This window comes from Cricetulus griseus, chromosome 7 (assembly GCF_003668045.3).
Source record: "Cricetulus griseus strain 17A/GY chromosome 7, alternate assembly CriGri-PICRH-1.0, whole genome shotgun sequence".
NCBI classification, from domain to species: domain Eukaryota; kingdom Metazoa; phylum Chordata; class Mammalia; order Rodentia; family Cricetidae; genus Cricetulus; species Cricetulus griseus.
The window spans coordinates 33,487,741-33,502,341 of NC_048600.1; the positions used below are offsets into that span (position 1 = coordinate 33,487,741).

Consider the following 14,601-nt stretch of genomic DNA (forward strand, 5'->3'; position numbering starts at 1 on the left):
TGTTACTTCATCATACCCAACATCTTCTGCCAAGCACTGGCCATTCACATCATAAGCCTTCGGCATCTCAGCAGCCACATCTAACTTAATATCAGCACAAGAACACCGGGAGCTGCACACCAACTCTCGGTGATGGAGGCCGTGTTCAGGCGGCCTGCTGACTGGACCCGCCCTACTGGAAACTCCTGCAAGTAGCCTGTGAAAATGTCAGCTTGGAGTCTGTTCTGGAGGGCAGAGTCCCTAGAGAGCCCAAGTGTTGGCCTATTTGTCTTTTCACATGCTTCACAATCTTAAAGTCCTTCCTTGTAGACACTGACTGATGCCCAGGGAATGCTAGGATTGTGGGAACTGGCAGGACCCACGAGAGACAACTTCATGGGAAACCTATACCCACTGCTTTGGCCTTCTCAGGGCTCAACAGATAAGCTGCTTGTCAGTGTTGTGAAGGTATATACGTGGCAGAAAGAAGCTGTGTGACATTTTATTTTCTTTAAAAAGAAATAATTGTGGAAACAGGAAGCAAAAATTACTGGGACTACTAAAAATGAAAACAGAAACAAACCCATCAAATCACAAAACATCACTGGGGGAAACCTATAAAAAGGATATCCATTTCTCATGAACAGAGACACCAGACTCTCTAGGCATCTACACTAATTCTGTACTGTTTTAAACACTATGAGATTCACTTCCTCTCCTGTCAGAGCAACCCTACATGGCCCCCAATCTGCAGGTGGAAAACAGGCAGACAGAGGAAAACGCAGAGCTAAGTAATAATCCAGCTAGGCCCTGTTGGTGTCCTTAACCACCCTTGTGATGCTCCTTGGAGATTCCTGCTCATCATGCATGCAGTGTGAGCATGCAGTGTGACATTCTTCAAGAATCATCTCTACACTGCTTGTCTGCATACAGCCAGGGGAGCTGCTTTTAGAGACCTATGTGCCCAACAGTTTCACAGGACTACACTGAACTCTGAATTGCTGACCCTGCACTAGAGTCTGGAAATCTAAAAATTATTTTAGAGCAAGGCACACAATGGTAATCTCAATAAATGTTTGCTAATAATATTTTTTAAAAATATCTTTTAGTAGCCAGTGAGATGACTCAGCCGGTCAAGGTATGTAATGCCAAGCCTGATAACTTGAGTTCAATCCTCAGAACTACTCTGCCTTTACATGGCATAAGCACAAGTGTGTACACACTCATACACATAAATAAATGAATGAATGAAAAATAAAAACGTATCTTTATTTATATCTTTGGAATACCAATTTTCAACACCTTGGGAGAGGCTAGCTAGCTGGCTGCTCAATCAGTATCTTAATTGCCTTGTCAGGATGATGGTGTCTATTCCAATCAACAGCATGAAAACCATCCAAACATTAGCAGTGTCTAAATGCAGCCTGCAAGCCCAACCCCCCTTACCTTATTAAACACAAGGTCACACACCAAAATTCTAAGATGGTGAATAAAGATATTAGCACTCTCAATGAAAAACAGCAACATACATGACAAGAAAAGAACATCGATCATTTGAACTTAAAAAAAAAGTGAAATAGTCCCTTTTAAACTGACAGATTGATTACACCATCAACACATAACACATACCTGGCCAACCTCTGAGAGCCATAGGAAGAAATACTGCATGTTCTAAAGTAGACATATTATTTTAAAAATAGCATCCATCAAGTCAATTTCTCTTTCCTTTTGACAAAGAGGAGCATTTGACTAACAAAGAGCTCATATGTATGTTTAATAACATGACACATGACTACTCTGGATCTATGGAAAAGTCATCAGTTGGCTGCGATGGAAGCGTATTTATGATTCTGTTGCCCACTGAAGAACATAAGACAAAAGTGAAAATGAGATAAAGGAGTACATGATGTGATGAGAAAGGGCAGGGGTGGGGGGAACATGTGGCTGAAGCTGCAGACAGATGCTGTGATGGGTACACTGTGACACAGAGCGCTTCTCGGACTTACCCGTGCTCACAGACTGAGCCGGCAGAGGAAGCTGGAGTCCTGACTCCCCAAAGACTATACTTCCTGTTAATAACAGCGAGGGCAGCAGAGAGGCAGGAGAGCCAAGAGCATGGTTAAAGGCGTCAGAAAAACAAAGAGAAAATTCCAATTCATTCGTTCTCATTCATCATGTTGCTTTCTGCTACAATAGTATAAACTAAATGACACTGAATAAAAATACTCATGGGGGCATGTTTCCCAATACCCTCCCTCTATTTAACAGGATCTTCACAGGTATGGCAGAGTACAAGTTTCTGATGTCTTTTTCTCTTCCTTGATGCTCTCTGAGGGACAGCAACTCCTCCTTCACAAGTAAGTTCACTATTCACCAGTACAATGTCTAATAAAACATACAGTAGAATCTAACTTTAAGAAAATCATTCTTGAATCTAGTACCTAGAAAAGCATTTTAAAGTGTTAGGTTAGGCATTTCTGTATGTTATGATAATGTGGTTTCAATGGTAGCTTAAAGTAAACTGCTAATTACTACTATTTGCTAAGTGGCCCTGTTAATACAGGTAATCACCGATGCTCCAGGGGCATTTGTCTAAGAGACACCAAATGACTCCGAATGAGGTGTCAGGGCCCCAGTATCCCCTAAAATGTATATGGATGAGCATTACGAGCATTCTGGCCTTGTACTTGCTATACCAGACAAGATTCATGCCCAGCTCAGAGGTGTGGAAAAGGGTCCTTTCCCGCTCCCTCCCACCAGGCATATACTATAAGGGTGTGTTTAGCAACACACAAAAGCAAACTAAATCCTTACCAACAACTGTCTGAAGAAATCCGGAGTAGAAAAAAGAGGGCAGACAGGTTTTAGGTGCCTACTAACATTGTGAAACAAAACAAGTTATTCAATAGGCGACTACAGGCCATTATGAAAGAGAGTGCCTCACCTTAGGGGCTTATGAGGCTTCTTTTTCCTTCTGAAGGAGTCAGGAAACACACTGTTCACAAACACCATCATCTGCCACAACCACTGAAGAAGTTCACTTGCAGGTGTCATTCTTGAGTTTGTTTTTGGAGTTTTTGTGTCTAGTCTAAGTCATAAGGCTGATTGAAAAAATTAATAAACTTGACCAAGGAATATTAGAAATACACAGTAATTTTCTGAGTCTGACTCCTGAGGAAAAACAAATGATCAAAATTCTTCAGACAGTTTAGCAACACCCTGAAGAGTCACAGCAAGCACTTGGATCCTGGACGCCAACAGGAAAGTGACCAGGGGAGTTTCACAGAAAATGATGCACTGCTGTTGTCTCCAGTACAAAAGAACAGGAACAGCATCAGCCCCAATGTGCTGCTCTCAGAGTTCTGTGGCTTCTGACTCTGGAGACAGAACTGCCTATCCCCTCACATTTCCGTTCAACTGTGCCAGCTCATGTGCAGTCTGAGGAGCAGAGTTTGTCCAAGAACAATGTCTATTACCTTTGTACATTTCCAAATACCTGGACCAACAGGTTAATGAGGGGTGGAGAAATGTTCTCAGAGAAAATGCAAAGAACAGAACAATTATGAACAGAGGCAATTATTCACTGAGGTGCAAGGCAAGTGGCTACCTTTGGCTTGGTGCCACAGTTTGGAAAGTTCCCTGCATAAAGCCCTGTGCTGAGTCCAAAGCCAAGAGCTCTGTGTTTCCTTATGTGCAACCAACTTTTGAATATGCCATTTTTTCTCTAATAAGGGGTCATTAATGAACAAGGCAAAAGAGGGTCTAAGTTTTTCACTGTACAAATTTAATGGAAGGAAAAAAACTCTAAAAAAAAAAATCAGATGAGTCTGTAAGCTGAAGTCCCTTAACTATGATAACCAATGATCTGAATATCTGAAAAAGAAATGTCTCTGCCCAAACAGTGGACCTGACCTAGTGAGAGCATGGAGACTTTAGTCATAATGCTGCGGAAACAGCATTGGACTGAACCAAGCCCTCTGAATGTGGGTACCAGTTAGGAGGCCAGGGCAGCCTGTGAGACCTCTAACAGTGGAGCCAGTCTTTAACCCTAGAGCACAAATGGACTTTGGGAACCCATTCCCTATGGAGGGATACTATTGCAGCCCAGATACAGCAAGGAAGGCCTGGGCCCTCCCTCAAATGTTATGACAGACTTTGAAGGTTCCTGGTGGAGGGCCTCACTGTCCCTGGGGAGGAGTTGGGGGATAGGTTGGGGGGGGGTTGTAGGGAACATGGGAGGATGGGAGGGTGAGGGAATGGGGGGATGGATATGTAAATATGAGTGGTAATTAAAAAATTTAAATAAAAAAATAGAAAAGAAAAAGAAAATGTCTCCTTACTAGGACTGCACACATGCTATTTCACAGCAAATGCTTCAGATGAGAGGTGGTAGGCCACAGACAAAAGTCTTTTGGGACAGGCAGGCGGCAGGCACTGTCTCACTGCTACTGGGTTACTGAAGGTGAGCCTGAGGCTGTGTGAAGGGCAGAGAGTCTCACTCCAAAACACTCAGGATGCTCTGGAGAGTGTACAGCTCTTTACCACAGCCAGCTACCCAGGCTTCTCTGCAGGAACGCTGGCAATGCCTGATACCTCTGCAGCTGTCCTGCCTTCCCATCCCGCAAACCACCTAAGCTTTTCCTACTGAATATGAAAGGCCAACATAAATATAGAAATAAGATGGGGCTAACTGGTGTGTTATGACAGAATGAGGCTTGGTGTTTTGTGGATGGCCTGTTTTCATAAAGAAACACAGCTTATGAGTATCTATGTATCTACTTTCCTTTACAGGGTCCACGTAGAAAAGATAACTACCTAAATGATTGCCTTATTGAGATATTAGTAGCTGTAATTTTAGCAACACTCAAACATAAAGAAAAAAATCTAGTGTATTTGTGCTGAACATCTTCCATATTTACTCCAGAGTGGGAACATTCTGCCACTCAACTAATGGAATAACAAAAATATTTCTAAAAATAATATATGAGGGAAGATACTGGAATCACTACCAAAATGTGAAGCCATCTGCTCACAGAGCTGAATTATTAGCTGTGATGACATAACCCTTCTAATTACTAATCACCAACTGAACTACCTATAATTTTTCCAACAGAAAAGAATGCAGCATCATTGAGAAAAGTTATATACTTAAGAATAACAACAAAACACACAAGCAGGGACATGTGAATGTGATGCTTTTATAGTGGTTACACAATACTTTGTAAGTGGATTTGAGACCAATACCTCCATTTGATATTTTAAACACAAGACTATGAAGAGCTAAAAATATGAACAACATACATGAAAACATCAAAGAAAGCAAGTTAGAGTCTGTCATCTATCTTTATTACACACACACACACACACACACACACACACACACACACACACACACACACACCAGATTTCTTTTTACTTAACATTTTAATTGTACAAAATGGTATGTATTTATAATATATACATATAATGATGTTTTGAAATATGCACACTCTATGGGTAGCTGAATGAAGCCTTATATCACACTGTCTCTGTAGTAAGGACGCTTACATTCTCTCAGGAATGCCATATATCATTATAACCACAGTCACTATACACCACTGCAACTCACTCCTCCGGACTCGGGTTTTTATTTTATCTCTTAACTAATAACTCCCTAAAATCCTACATTTCTGATATGGTGTACACAAAGATCCCTTACACAATTTGGAATATGTATGTAAAGCAGGCAGACGCTATGAGCCTGAAGTTAGAATACACGCCCGAACATTTCAATCTTCCCACAGTCATCCCTTAGAAAAGGGAGCCAGCTCCTGTTTGAATCTTTAGATGGTACCTCATTGTACGATGGTCTTCCATGGCTTAACACTGACTAGAAATTACTCTTGCAGAAAGCACAATGGCTGAAAAGCCCACTTCATTCAAAATTAATCTTATGATTATGGAATCACTATAGTGATAATCAAAAAAAAATCAAAACATTACTTATTTCTAAGCTATAATCTCAAATAACAACATTGTTGTTACAAAAAAAGTGTTTTAAAACTACTTTTAAAAATAGTCAAATATTTTCTCTCAGAAAGGACTCTAGTAAAAGTTGTTGATTCTGGGATACAACTAGGCAGGCAAAGGGTAGACTGGAGGCCAACATACTCTTCCTGTGTTCTCAGAACAGCTAAACAATGTGCATTTGGCTTGAAAATGGAACACAAAGTAGGTTTATTCTAAAACAGAAGTTCACATCTGCACAAGATTACAACGGACAAATCAAACATAAATGATTATGTCACAAAGATCATGAATATGAGACAACTGTAGAAAACCAGTCCTACTATTTCATGAGTGGTGCTTAGGATTCAGCATAGAATTTCAGTGCTGGATCACATATGGATTTTAAGAGCTGTTGGAACTCAGAGTGACAGAAATGAAGATGTATCCTGGAAATGACAGTTCAACATATAAATGTGGGTTGATAAAACACTAATCACATAGTCACAGAGTTTGGTCAGGATGGCTTTAGTAACTATGAGAGTAGAGAGAACAATACAAATGATTGCATTATTTCACAAAATAAAGCTGTAAATTAATCATGTTACCCTTTTACCTATCTCGCTAATGACACACACAGGAAGGGATTGTATTTCAGGGATAGAGTGTTTATCCAGCATGGACAAGGTTCTGGGTTCCAAAATAACAAAGTCCCAGTGTTTAAGGGCTCCCCTGTTGTATATATGCACCTTACACCCAGGCATCTACATGAACATCTGTAAGACAACATGCCTACTTACATAAACTATATGACTATGGTGTACCCGCTTCCTGTGTGTTTCCTCCTCTGCTACATAGGGCCAGGTTGTGACCTTCTGATTTTATACCAAATATAACTCAAATCCTTGGGACATGAAACTGGTCTAGGGATACCGTGCAACCTGATTGCCATTTCTGAGTAAATATATTTGTCTCAATGATTGTCCACAGTAAAGCCAGGCTCTTGGTGACTCAGGCTCTTTCTGAACCAAGTGTATGTGTTGCTTAAGCTGAGATGGTCGAGGGCAGAACCTAACAGATTTAGGACACAAAACTACATGATTCTTAAAAGAAGGCACCAAAACTTCATGCCAAAGCCTGTGGTAAAAGACTCAAAATTACTCATGGTCCTTAGCAAGGAGAAGTCAGTGAGCCTGACTGGGACACATTCAGGCCCTAGAATCCTACTAGGGTGATGGGAAACGTTCTGCAGGAAAATCATTTGATTTCTTCTTACCTTTAAAACTGTAATTTTAAAAATGTACTTGTAAAGGTAAACACAGGAGAACTCTGACAGCAGGATAAACCCACTTGAAGTTCTGGGTTCTGCCTTGGCATGATCAACATGTTCTTTGAACATCACACTGTGTTTATATTTGAAGTGTATTACAGTGTATTAGAACTAAGTGTATCTAATCTATATTTATTAGTATTGTTTTCTAGGGACTCTGGGATGCCTTCTGTCATTAATGAGAATTTGCCACATTGTTAAGAACTGGGTAGAAAATATTCACTCTGTATATAAGAATGAACTGGCTCCAAATAGAACCTAGGTCATCCTGTGCCCATTAGTATTAAAAACTCATGAAGTTCTTGCTTTCACTGAGGTAGCTAACTCTTACCATCTCTGAAATTAAGTTCTAATACACTTAAGATGGCAAAAGGGAGGAGGTCATGGCCATTACCTACTTCTTTGGCATCAGCACCTTCACAATGCCTTTCCAGGAAAAGGTCTTCCTAGTGCAGACAGTTACTGGTCACACAAGCAAAGAAGCAGATGGGAAGTGAAATACTGCCCCTTCTTAGGAACTATCTTGTACCTCTGGGAAATTGTCCCCAGTGGGAACTGCCAGTGTAAATGATAAAGCATCACTCATAAGTGGGAATTAGCTAGACTCACAAAGAGGGTGACCCCCAAGATAAAAGACCCACATGCAGCTCAAACACTCACCGTTCTTCCGTTCGTTCAGAGGGGGTAAGTGCTGACTGGACTGTAGAGAGAGCTCCTGGAATTCATGAGCCACAGCCTCACTTTGAGGACTTGGTGCAAGGTGGGCTAGAGGACCCAGCTCTTCCTCTGTGTCTATGGCCCCTGTGTGATCCATCATGTTCCAGCCACTGACAACAGGGAGTATGAGACACCTCTCAGACGTGGCCTGTTGAAGAGACTGACAAAATTTTTAAAAAGTGTAAATTAAATGGTTTAAGTTTTTTCTTAGGTTCCACTACAGCTCAGTTCTACTGCTGTGTGTCTATTACCAACTCACCCTTTCTATATCCCAGGTTCCTTGTCCAACTCACAGGAATATGATCCCTACCTAAAAAGAATTTCTACAGTGAATAAAATCTAAATGACATTTACATATATTTTTGTACAAGGATTAAAGAAAATTCTAGCTATTGATGTCATTTAAAGATTTCAGCACATGCTAAAATGAGAAATCAGCAAATACCAAGTAAAAGAAATGGGCTGGCTTGCAAGTCCATCTCGGTGCCTTTATTCTGGGTGAGTCTAAATTAGTCAACAGTCACAAACTCCTTCATCAGCCTGGGTCTCAGAATGAACAAACCCAGAAAAAAGAAAACACAGTGCATCAGGGAAAGAAATTTTATTTTAGGTCACAGAGACTTGGTTTTGTATGTTACCACAGCATAAGTTGGATTGTGCTGACTAAGAAGCTGGTAACAACAGAATAAAAAAATACAAGAACCTCAAGCATGTGATAATAGTTAGGTGCTGAATCGGAAGCCAGGCAATGGCAGTCCATCCATGCTATGCAGTGGCAACTTGCCTGCTGAAACTGTGGCCTACTTACACAGTAGTATTCTCTACATATAGACTGTCAGCTGCCTAGTGGCTGGGTGGTATGCAGTTTTGACTATTACAACACAGAAACTCTCCTATATACGAACCTGGATACAGGCTTCCACCTCTCTCCTACATATCAGGAATGGGATGACCAGATTACATGACAGCAGTATATGTAGATTTGTAAGAAGCTGGAAAAGTGTTTTCCACCCTTAGTGGTGGGGCACCAGATCCCAGCTGGTCTATTATCCTTGACAATCCTTTTGTAGATTCTTTTCATTTTAGAGGGCATGAGGTTTTTCATGGTAGTTTTTTTTCAAAAACAGATTTATTTATTTATTTATTTATTTATTTATTTATTTATTTTTGGTTTTTTGAGACAGGGTTTCTCTGTGTAGCTTTGGAGTCTATCCTGGCACTCGCTCTGGAGACCAGGCTGGCCTGGAACTCAGAGATCCACCTGCCTCTGCCTCCTGAGTGCTGGGATTAAAGGCATGTGCCACCAATGCCCGGCTGATTTTTATTTTATGTACATTTGGGGTTTTACCTGCATGAATGTCTGTGTGAGGGTGTCAGATCCCCTGGAATTGTAGTTATAGACAGTTATGAACTGCCACGTGGGTGCTAGGAATGAAACCCAGATCCTCTGGAAGAGCAGCCAGTGCTCTTAACCCCTGAGCCATCTCTCCAGCCCTCTTTAAACTGTTTCCCTAGTGACTAATGATGTTGGGCATCTTTTTATGTATTTATCTCCCATCCTTTTATGTTCTTGGATTAAGTATATGATGAAATATGCTCATTTTTAATAATATGCAGTTGTTTGTTTGCTTTTTTACAATTGAATTTTGGATCTTTTGTATATTCTGGACACAAGCACTTTGTGAGTATGCTTCTGGCAATTACTCTATGCCAGTCAGTGCATTCCACTTTTGTGTTCATTGTTGTTTTATAAAAGTTAGGCATTTTTGATTTGGTAAGGTCCAATTTACAAATACTTTATGTGTCAAACTTCTGTTGTTGTAGCTAATAAATCTTAGACTAGTACAAGGTCACAGAACTTAACTCTTGTGTTTCCTTCTAGACGTAGAAAGACATCACACATTTAAGTGCAAGATGCAAAGTTTTATATATGCAGTGAGATATGAACCAATATTAATGGCTTATGGACATCTGACTGCCACAGCATCATTTGTGGAAAAGATCACCTTCTCTACTAAATTGTCTTTGCATCTCTGTTGAAAGTAATTTAGCCTGTATAATTTGGATGTATCCCTTGTCTCTTTCAATTCAGTTCCTCAAAAAGTATAAACTATACCCCAGATCTTTGGGAGATCCCTAAGCATTCATTACATGTGCAGCAAAGACTCTACAGGATGAAGGGGGCAAATGCAATCATCCTTTTCACATTTCTATTGATTGTAGGCAAAATCTTTAAAAATACTGCCTGAGAAGTTAAGGCAGAATTCCTAAAATAACTGTAGACAACAATACAAATAATCTTAGCTAAAACACTGATAGTGTAATTTAAATGATACTCTAAAAAATACCCAGTTAACTCCCAAAAGAAAGGGATGATGGTGAGAAGGAAGATGAGACAAACAAAAACAATGAATAAAATAGTAGGTCATAACCCAACATTCTAATAATTATATTACATTTTAAGGGGCTAAACACTCAAAAGAGAGGTTGACAATGTCTGATTTTTCAGTCCAAAAATAAATGTTCACAACTAACACACTTAAAAAAGAAAAAGAGATGATTCTGGGAGAGGTAAATGAACACTAAGAGGAAGCTAAGAAGACGGTGAAGACAATACATTGCTATCAAATAATGTTGACTTCAAAAGGTCCTATTAGGTAGATAAATTTGCAGGCAAAATTACTTATTTTACTAAGAAACATTAAACTACAACTCAAAGATTTTTCAGCACTGAATTTTCATTTTGAATTATTTATTCCCACAAAATAAAAGTTGTTCATACCAAAATATTTCAAAGACACAAGAACCATGATACCTACAGAATGGCAAGATGTACAAACTCTGAGTATCAGTGGTACTGACCCAGAGGGTCCTTTAGACAGAGATTTTAAAATATTTTCAAGGCAATGTTACCTGTTTTTAATATTGAAAGATCTCTTTTTCAACTTACGCCTTGACATTTTACTCACCTTAAACTCCCACACACTTCCAAATTGAGAAAATTATAAGCTAAGTAAATCTTTACAAAATGTAGCAAAGGGAAAAGAGTAAGTTTTCAAAAAAATTAACTTAATATTCCTGAACATTTTTGATAGAGCATGGAATATAGTCTGAAATTTGTAGGATGTCATCTTAAAGTCTATTAGGTGCTTGACAATTTCTTTTGAAAATGAAATTCAACATCTATTACAAACAGCACTCTGTCTAGAAGTCTAATTGAAATCTAACGTAAGCCATCATGAGATGGTAAAGAAAGAACATAAGAATAAATTGTCCCACTAGGTCAAAACTGAGCAATAAGGTAAATATCACTCATCTGAAGTGGACAGAGTGACAAAACTGATTTGTCTGGAACTGACAATGTGGAGAATGACTAGGGAGTTTATTCCTTACAAAACTTAGTAACAGAAACATTCCAAAACAGAACATCCAGCACTCATCTGGCATGAAGTAAGCACACAGGAGAATATTGTAACATCAAACCAGGACTCAACTTTTGTTCTTAAGACAAACCAGACATCGTTCTCCAGGGTCTAGCTGGTTAAGAGTAGTCTTCAGCCCTCATTAAGGAAACATCTCTTTGCAACAGCTGGAGACCATTGCAGAAAACTGCAACTAATCAAAACACACAGCTGTGGAGCCTAGTTCCAACTGATACATCCATGACACAACTCCTGCACCTGAGGCTCAGGGAACACTGCAGGAGAGGAGACTGAGAAAGTCTAAGAGCTAAAGGATCAGAGTTTGCTATGAGATTGTGATTGCTTAAAACAGAAGCTCCACCCATAAAGTCTCACCAATATGGCTGCCTAAACATGAGCTGAACGAGGACGACACCATCAGACACACTAATGTGGGCTGGAAAAAGTTAATGAGCCTTAACCCTAGACAAAGACTTTGAGGAAACTAAGGAATATTGAGAGTGGGAGAAAGCATCTTTCTTGGGGAAGACACACCAATTGGTTACTCAACACCAAATGATGAGGCCTGAAAACAAGTAACATGATACAGACTGAACAGGTAACATTTAATACAAACATACGTAACAACAATTAAAAAGGGGGTCGAAAGGGAAGAGGAGAAAGATGTAATTATACTGTAATTAAAAAATAAAAATTATTAATAATAAACAAATCACTTTAATATGGAAAACAAATGGCAGGCATTACCTTTTTTTGTTTTTACTTCTTTGATTTCTCAATCTTCTTTCAAAATGGAATAACTAACACATATGGGAAATGCTAAATAAGGCACTCAAGCCATGTGTGTGAGGAGCTTCAGAAGTTCAATACACAACTAGTCAAATGTGGATATTTGGATAAGTGGATTACCCCACTACATGCAGCAAAAAAAAAAAAAAAAAAAAAAATTGCCTTAGTTGTAGCAAAACTCTGTCTCTGCTTTTCATGTTCCCCTGAATCACAAACAATAAGACAAAAATGAACGTCTAAAGTCTAAATAAATAAGGTAAAATAGCAGGTTTGGACAAAGATGTTTAAAGACAAAATTACTCACACACAATCAAAACTCATGATCAAACCTGTTTATATTTTATTAATAAATGTTACTTCACAGTTGTATAAATGGATCAAAATAACCACAGAAAAGAATATCTTGATTAGGAGGCGTCTATGCCTAGTAGGAGTGCTTCTCTTTCTTTACTGTAACAGCCAGCCTCTGAGGGGAGCAAAGGAGAAGGATCCAGACTCCTTTCACAGAGAAGAAACCATCTGTGCAATGAGGGTAAAATGGACAGAGAACAATTACTGTAGCATGTGTGAAGAGAAGATGGCTTGGAGATCAAAGAAGATGGCTCTGGGACCTTAACAGAACCCAACATGCCCATGGCACATCAGGGTAGTCCATGAGGGCAAGCTAGCTTTTGTCTGGTAGGAAAAGGCAGCAGCACAGGCAGATAGTCTAACAACAGAAAGTGGAAGGGAGAGGGGAGGAGTCAGGCAGGGGTGGCAGAGTAGCTCAGGTTAGGGATGGGGACTCGAGCAGGGATCAGTCCAGAATTGGATTTTAACAAGGTAACTGTGGCATACAGTGAAATGCCAGGAACTATGCATGGCCGTGTTGATGGAGCTAAGTTCCAACAGCATTCAAGAGACAATTCCAAAGTGTCAGGGCTGGACCATGCAAAAGGTCAAACAGCTGAGGGTGGGTAGATGCCTCCAGATGGACAGTTGGAAGGTAGGTGCTACACTACACACTGAGGGGAAAGGAGTGAAAGACACAGCAGGAATACCCATTGCATTGGGGGAAAATTGCAGACTCCCAGGCAAGAGTTATGAAAGATAGGTGTGGCTGGGGACAGAGACAGCTGTCCGAATTATACTCCAGATGCCAAAAAATGGAAGCTTCGGACTTGATGTAATGGTATAAATGGGGCATCTTTTCCCTTCTTCCCAAGACTGGGTTTCTCAGTGTAGTTCTGGCTGTCCTAATACTTGTTCTGTAGACCAGGCCGGCCTAGAACTCATAGACATCTGCCTGCCTCTGCCTCCCATGTACTGTGTGATTAAAGGCATGCATCACCACTGCCAGATTAAGGGGCATCTTTTGACAATAGTTTATAGTTCATTCAAATAAACACCTCTAAGTAGTGCTGTTATTAGTAGCAGTTTGACTTTATATGCAGCTATTAAATGCAGGACAAAACATACTATAAATATACCAAATACTGACAATTCCCTGCACAGAAAGTTATGTAACAACCTTTCTCTGTAGACACGGTTACTGCTCTGAGAATGCCAAGTAATGGTTTGTTTTCAACCTGGAGCAGGCTGCAGGCTGTTTTCCCAACAACTCAGTCCTGATGAGCACAATGATGACATCTAAGCAAACAGTCTGTATGATCTATAAACAGGATTGGTGAAAGTATGGAATACATGTAGCTTTTCAACTTTTATATTAAAAAGACAGAATTAATGTCAATCACTTCTAAGTAATATAAGTAAAATGCATTAGGTAAAATGTTAGCTTGAGCATCTGTTTTCAAAATTTTACTTGTAGTGAATGATTCTTATAGAGTATGAAACTGATTAGAGGATTAATTTTAAACAAGAATGATTTTCATATTTAGTAAACACTGCAATTAAAGCAACTGCTGATTTTGAACCAAAATTGGCATTTGATTTAGATGCTAAGAAGTAAATATTTGAAAACATTAAATATTTCATTTACTTATTTCTGTGCAATGCTGAAAATTGAACCCAGGGCCTTGCGACAAAGTCTGCCACTGAATCATACCTTCCAAGCATTTTATTTAACTGATAAGAAAAATATACCATATCTTCATTTCCAAGCACTCTACATCAAGAATAAATGAGTAAGAGAGACATATAAGGAAAGGAGAAACTAAACAGAAGTGTCTTTCCCCCTAGCTGTTTGCTCTTCTTCATATTAGCAATCAACAGAATTTAAGTTTAAATTTACATGAAAAATCCAAGTCTGATATACTTGCCCAGGATGCGGTGACTAAGTAAGTAAGCAGAGGTGTTAGAGCCATGAGCTCCTAACTTGTGACTCAGTTCTTCAGCACTTAATCAGAACACTCGTGTTTGATATAACACACAGTCTGACTC

At 39.5% G+C, this 14,601-nt stretch overlaps 1 protein-coding gene across 8 annotated transcripts in view; it reads right to left on the reverse strand.

The window, feature by feature from the left end:
• Mrtfb (myocardin related transcription factor B) overlaps positions 1 to 14,601 on the reverse strand; it is a 151,477-nt gene that overhangs the window by 83,742 nt on the left and 53,134 nt on the right. For 5 of the 8 annotated variants that reach the window (XR_004770672.1, XM_027424762.2, XM_027424763.2 and 2 more), the window contains one exon: positions 7,955 to 8,171. The exons of 1 other annotated variant lie outside the window; for it this stretch is intronic. Coding sequence is in view for 5 of the 7 variants with exons in the window: in XM_027424761.2 (XP_027280562.1) it covers positions 7,955 to 8,171 (217 nt within the window). In the remaining 2 variants the exon portion in view is untranslated. Of the gene's footprint in view, positions 1 to 7,954; positions 8,172 to 14,601 lie in introns of those variants that run through there. 2 more of the 8 variants (XM_027424764.2, XM_027424766.2) reach the window with 2 other exon arrangements.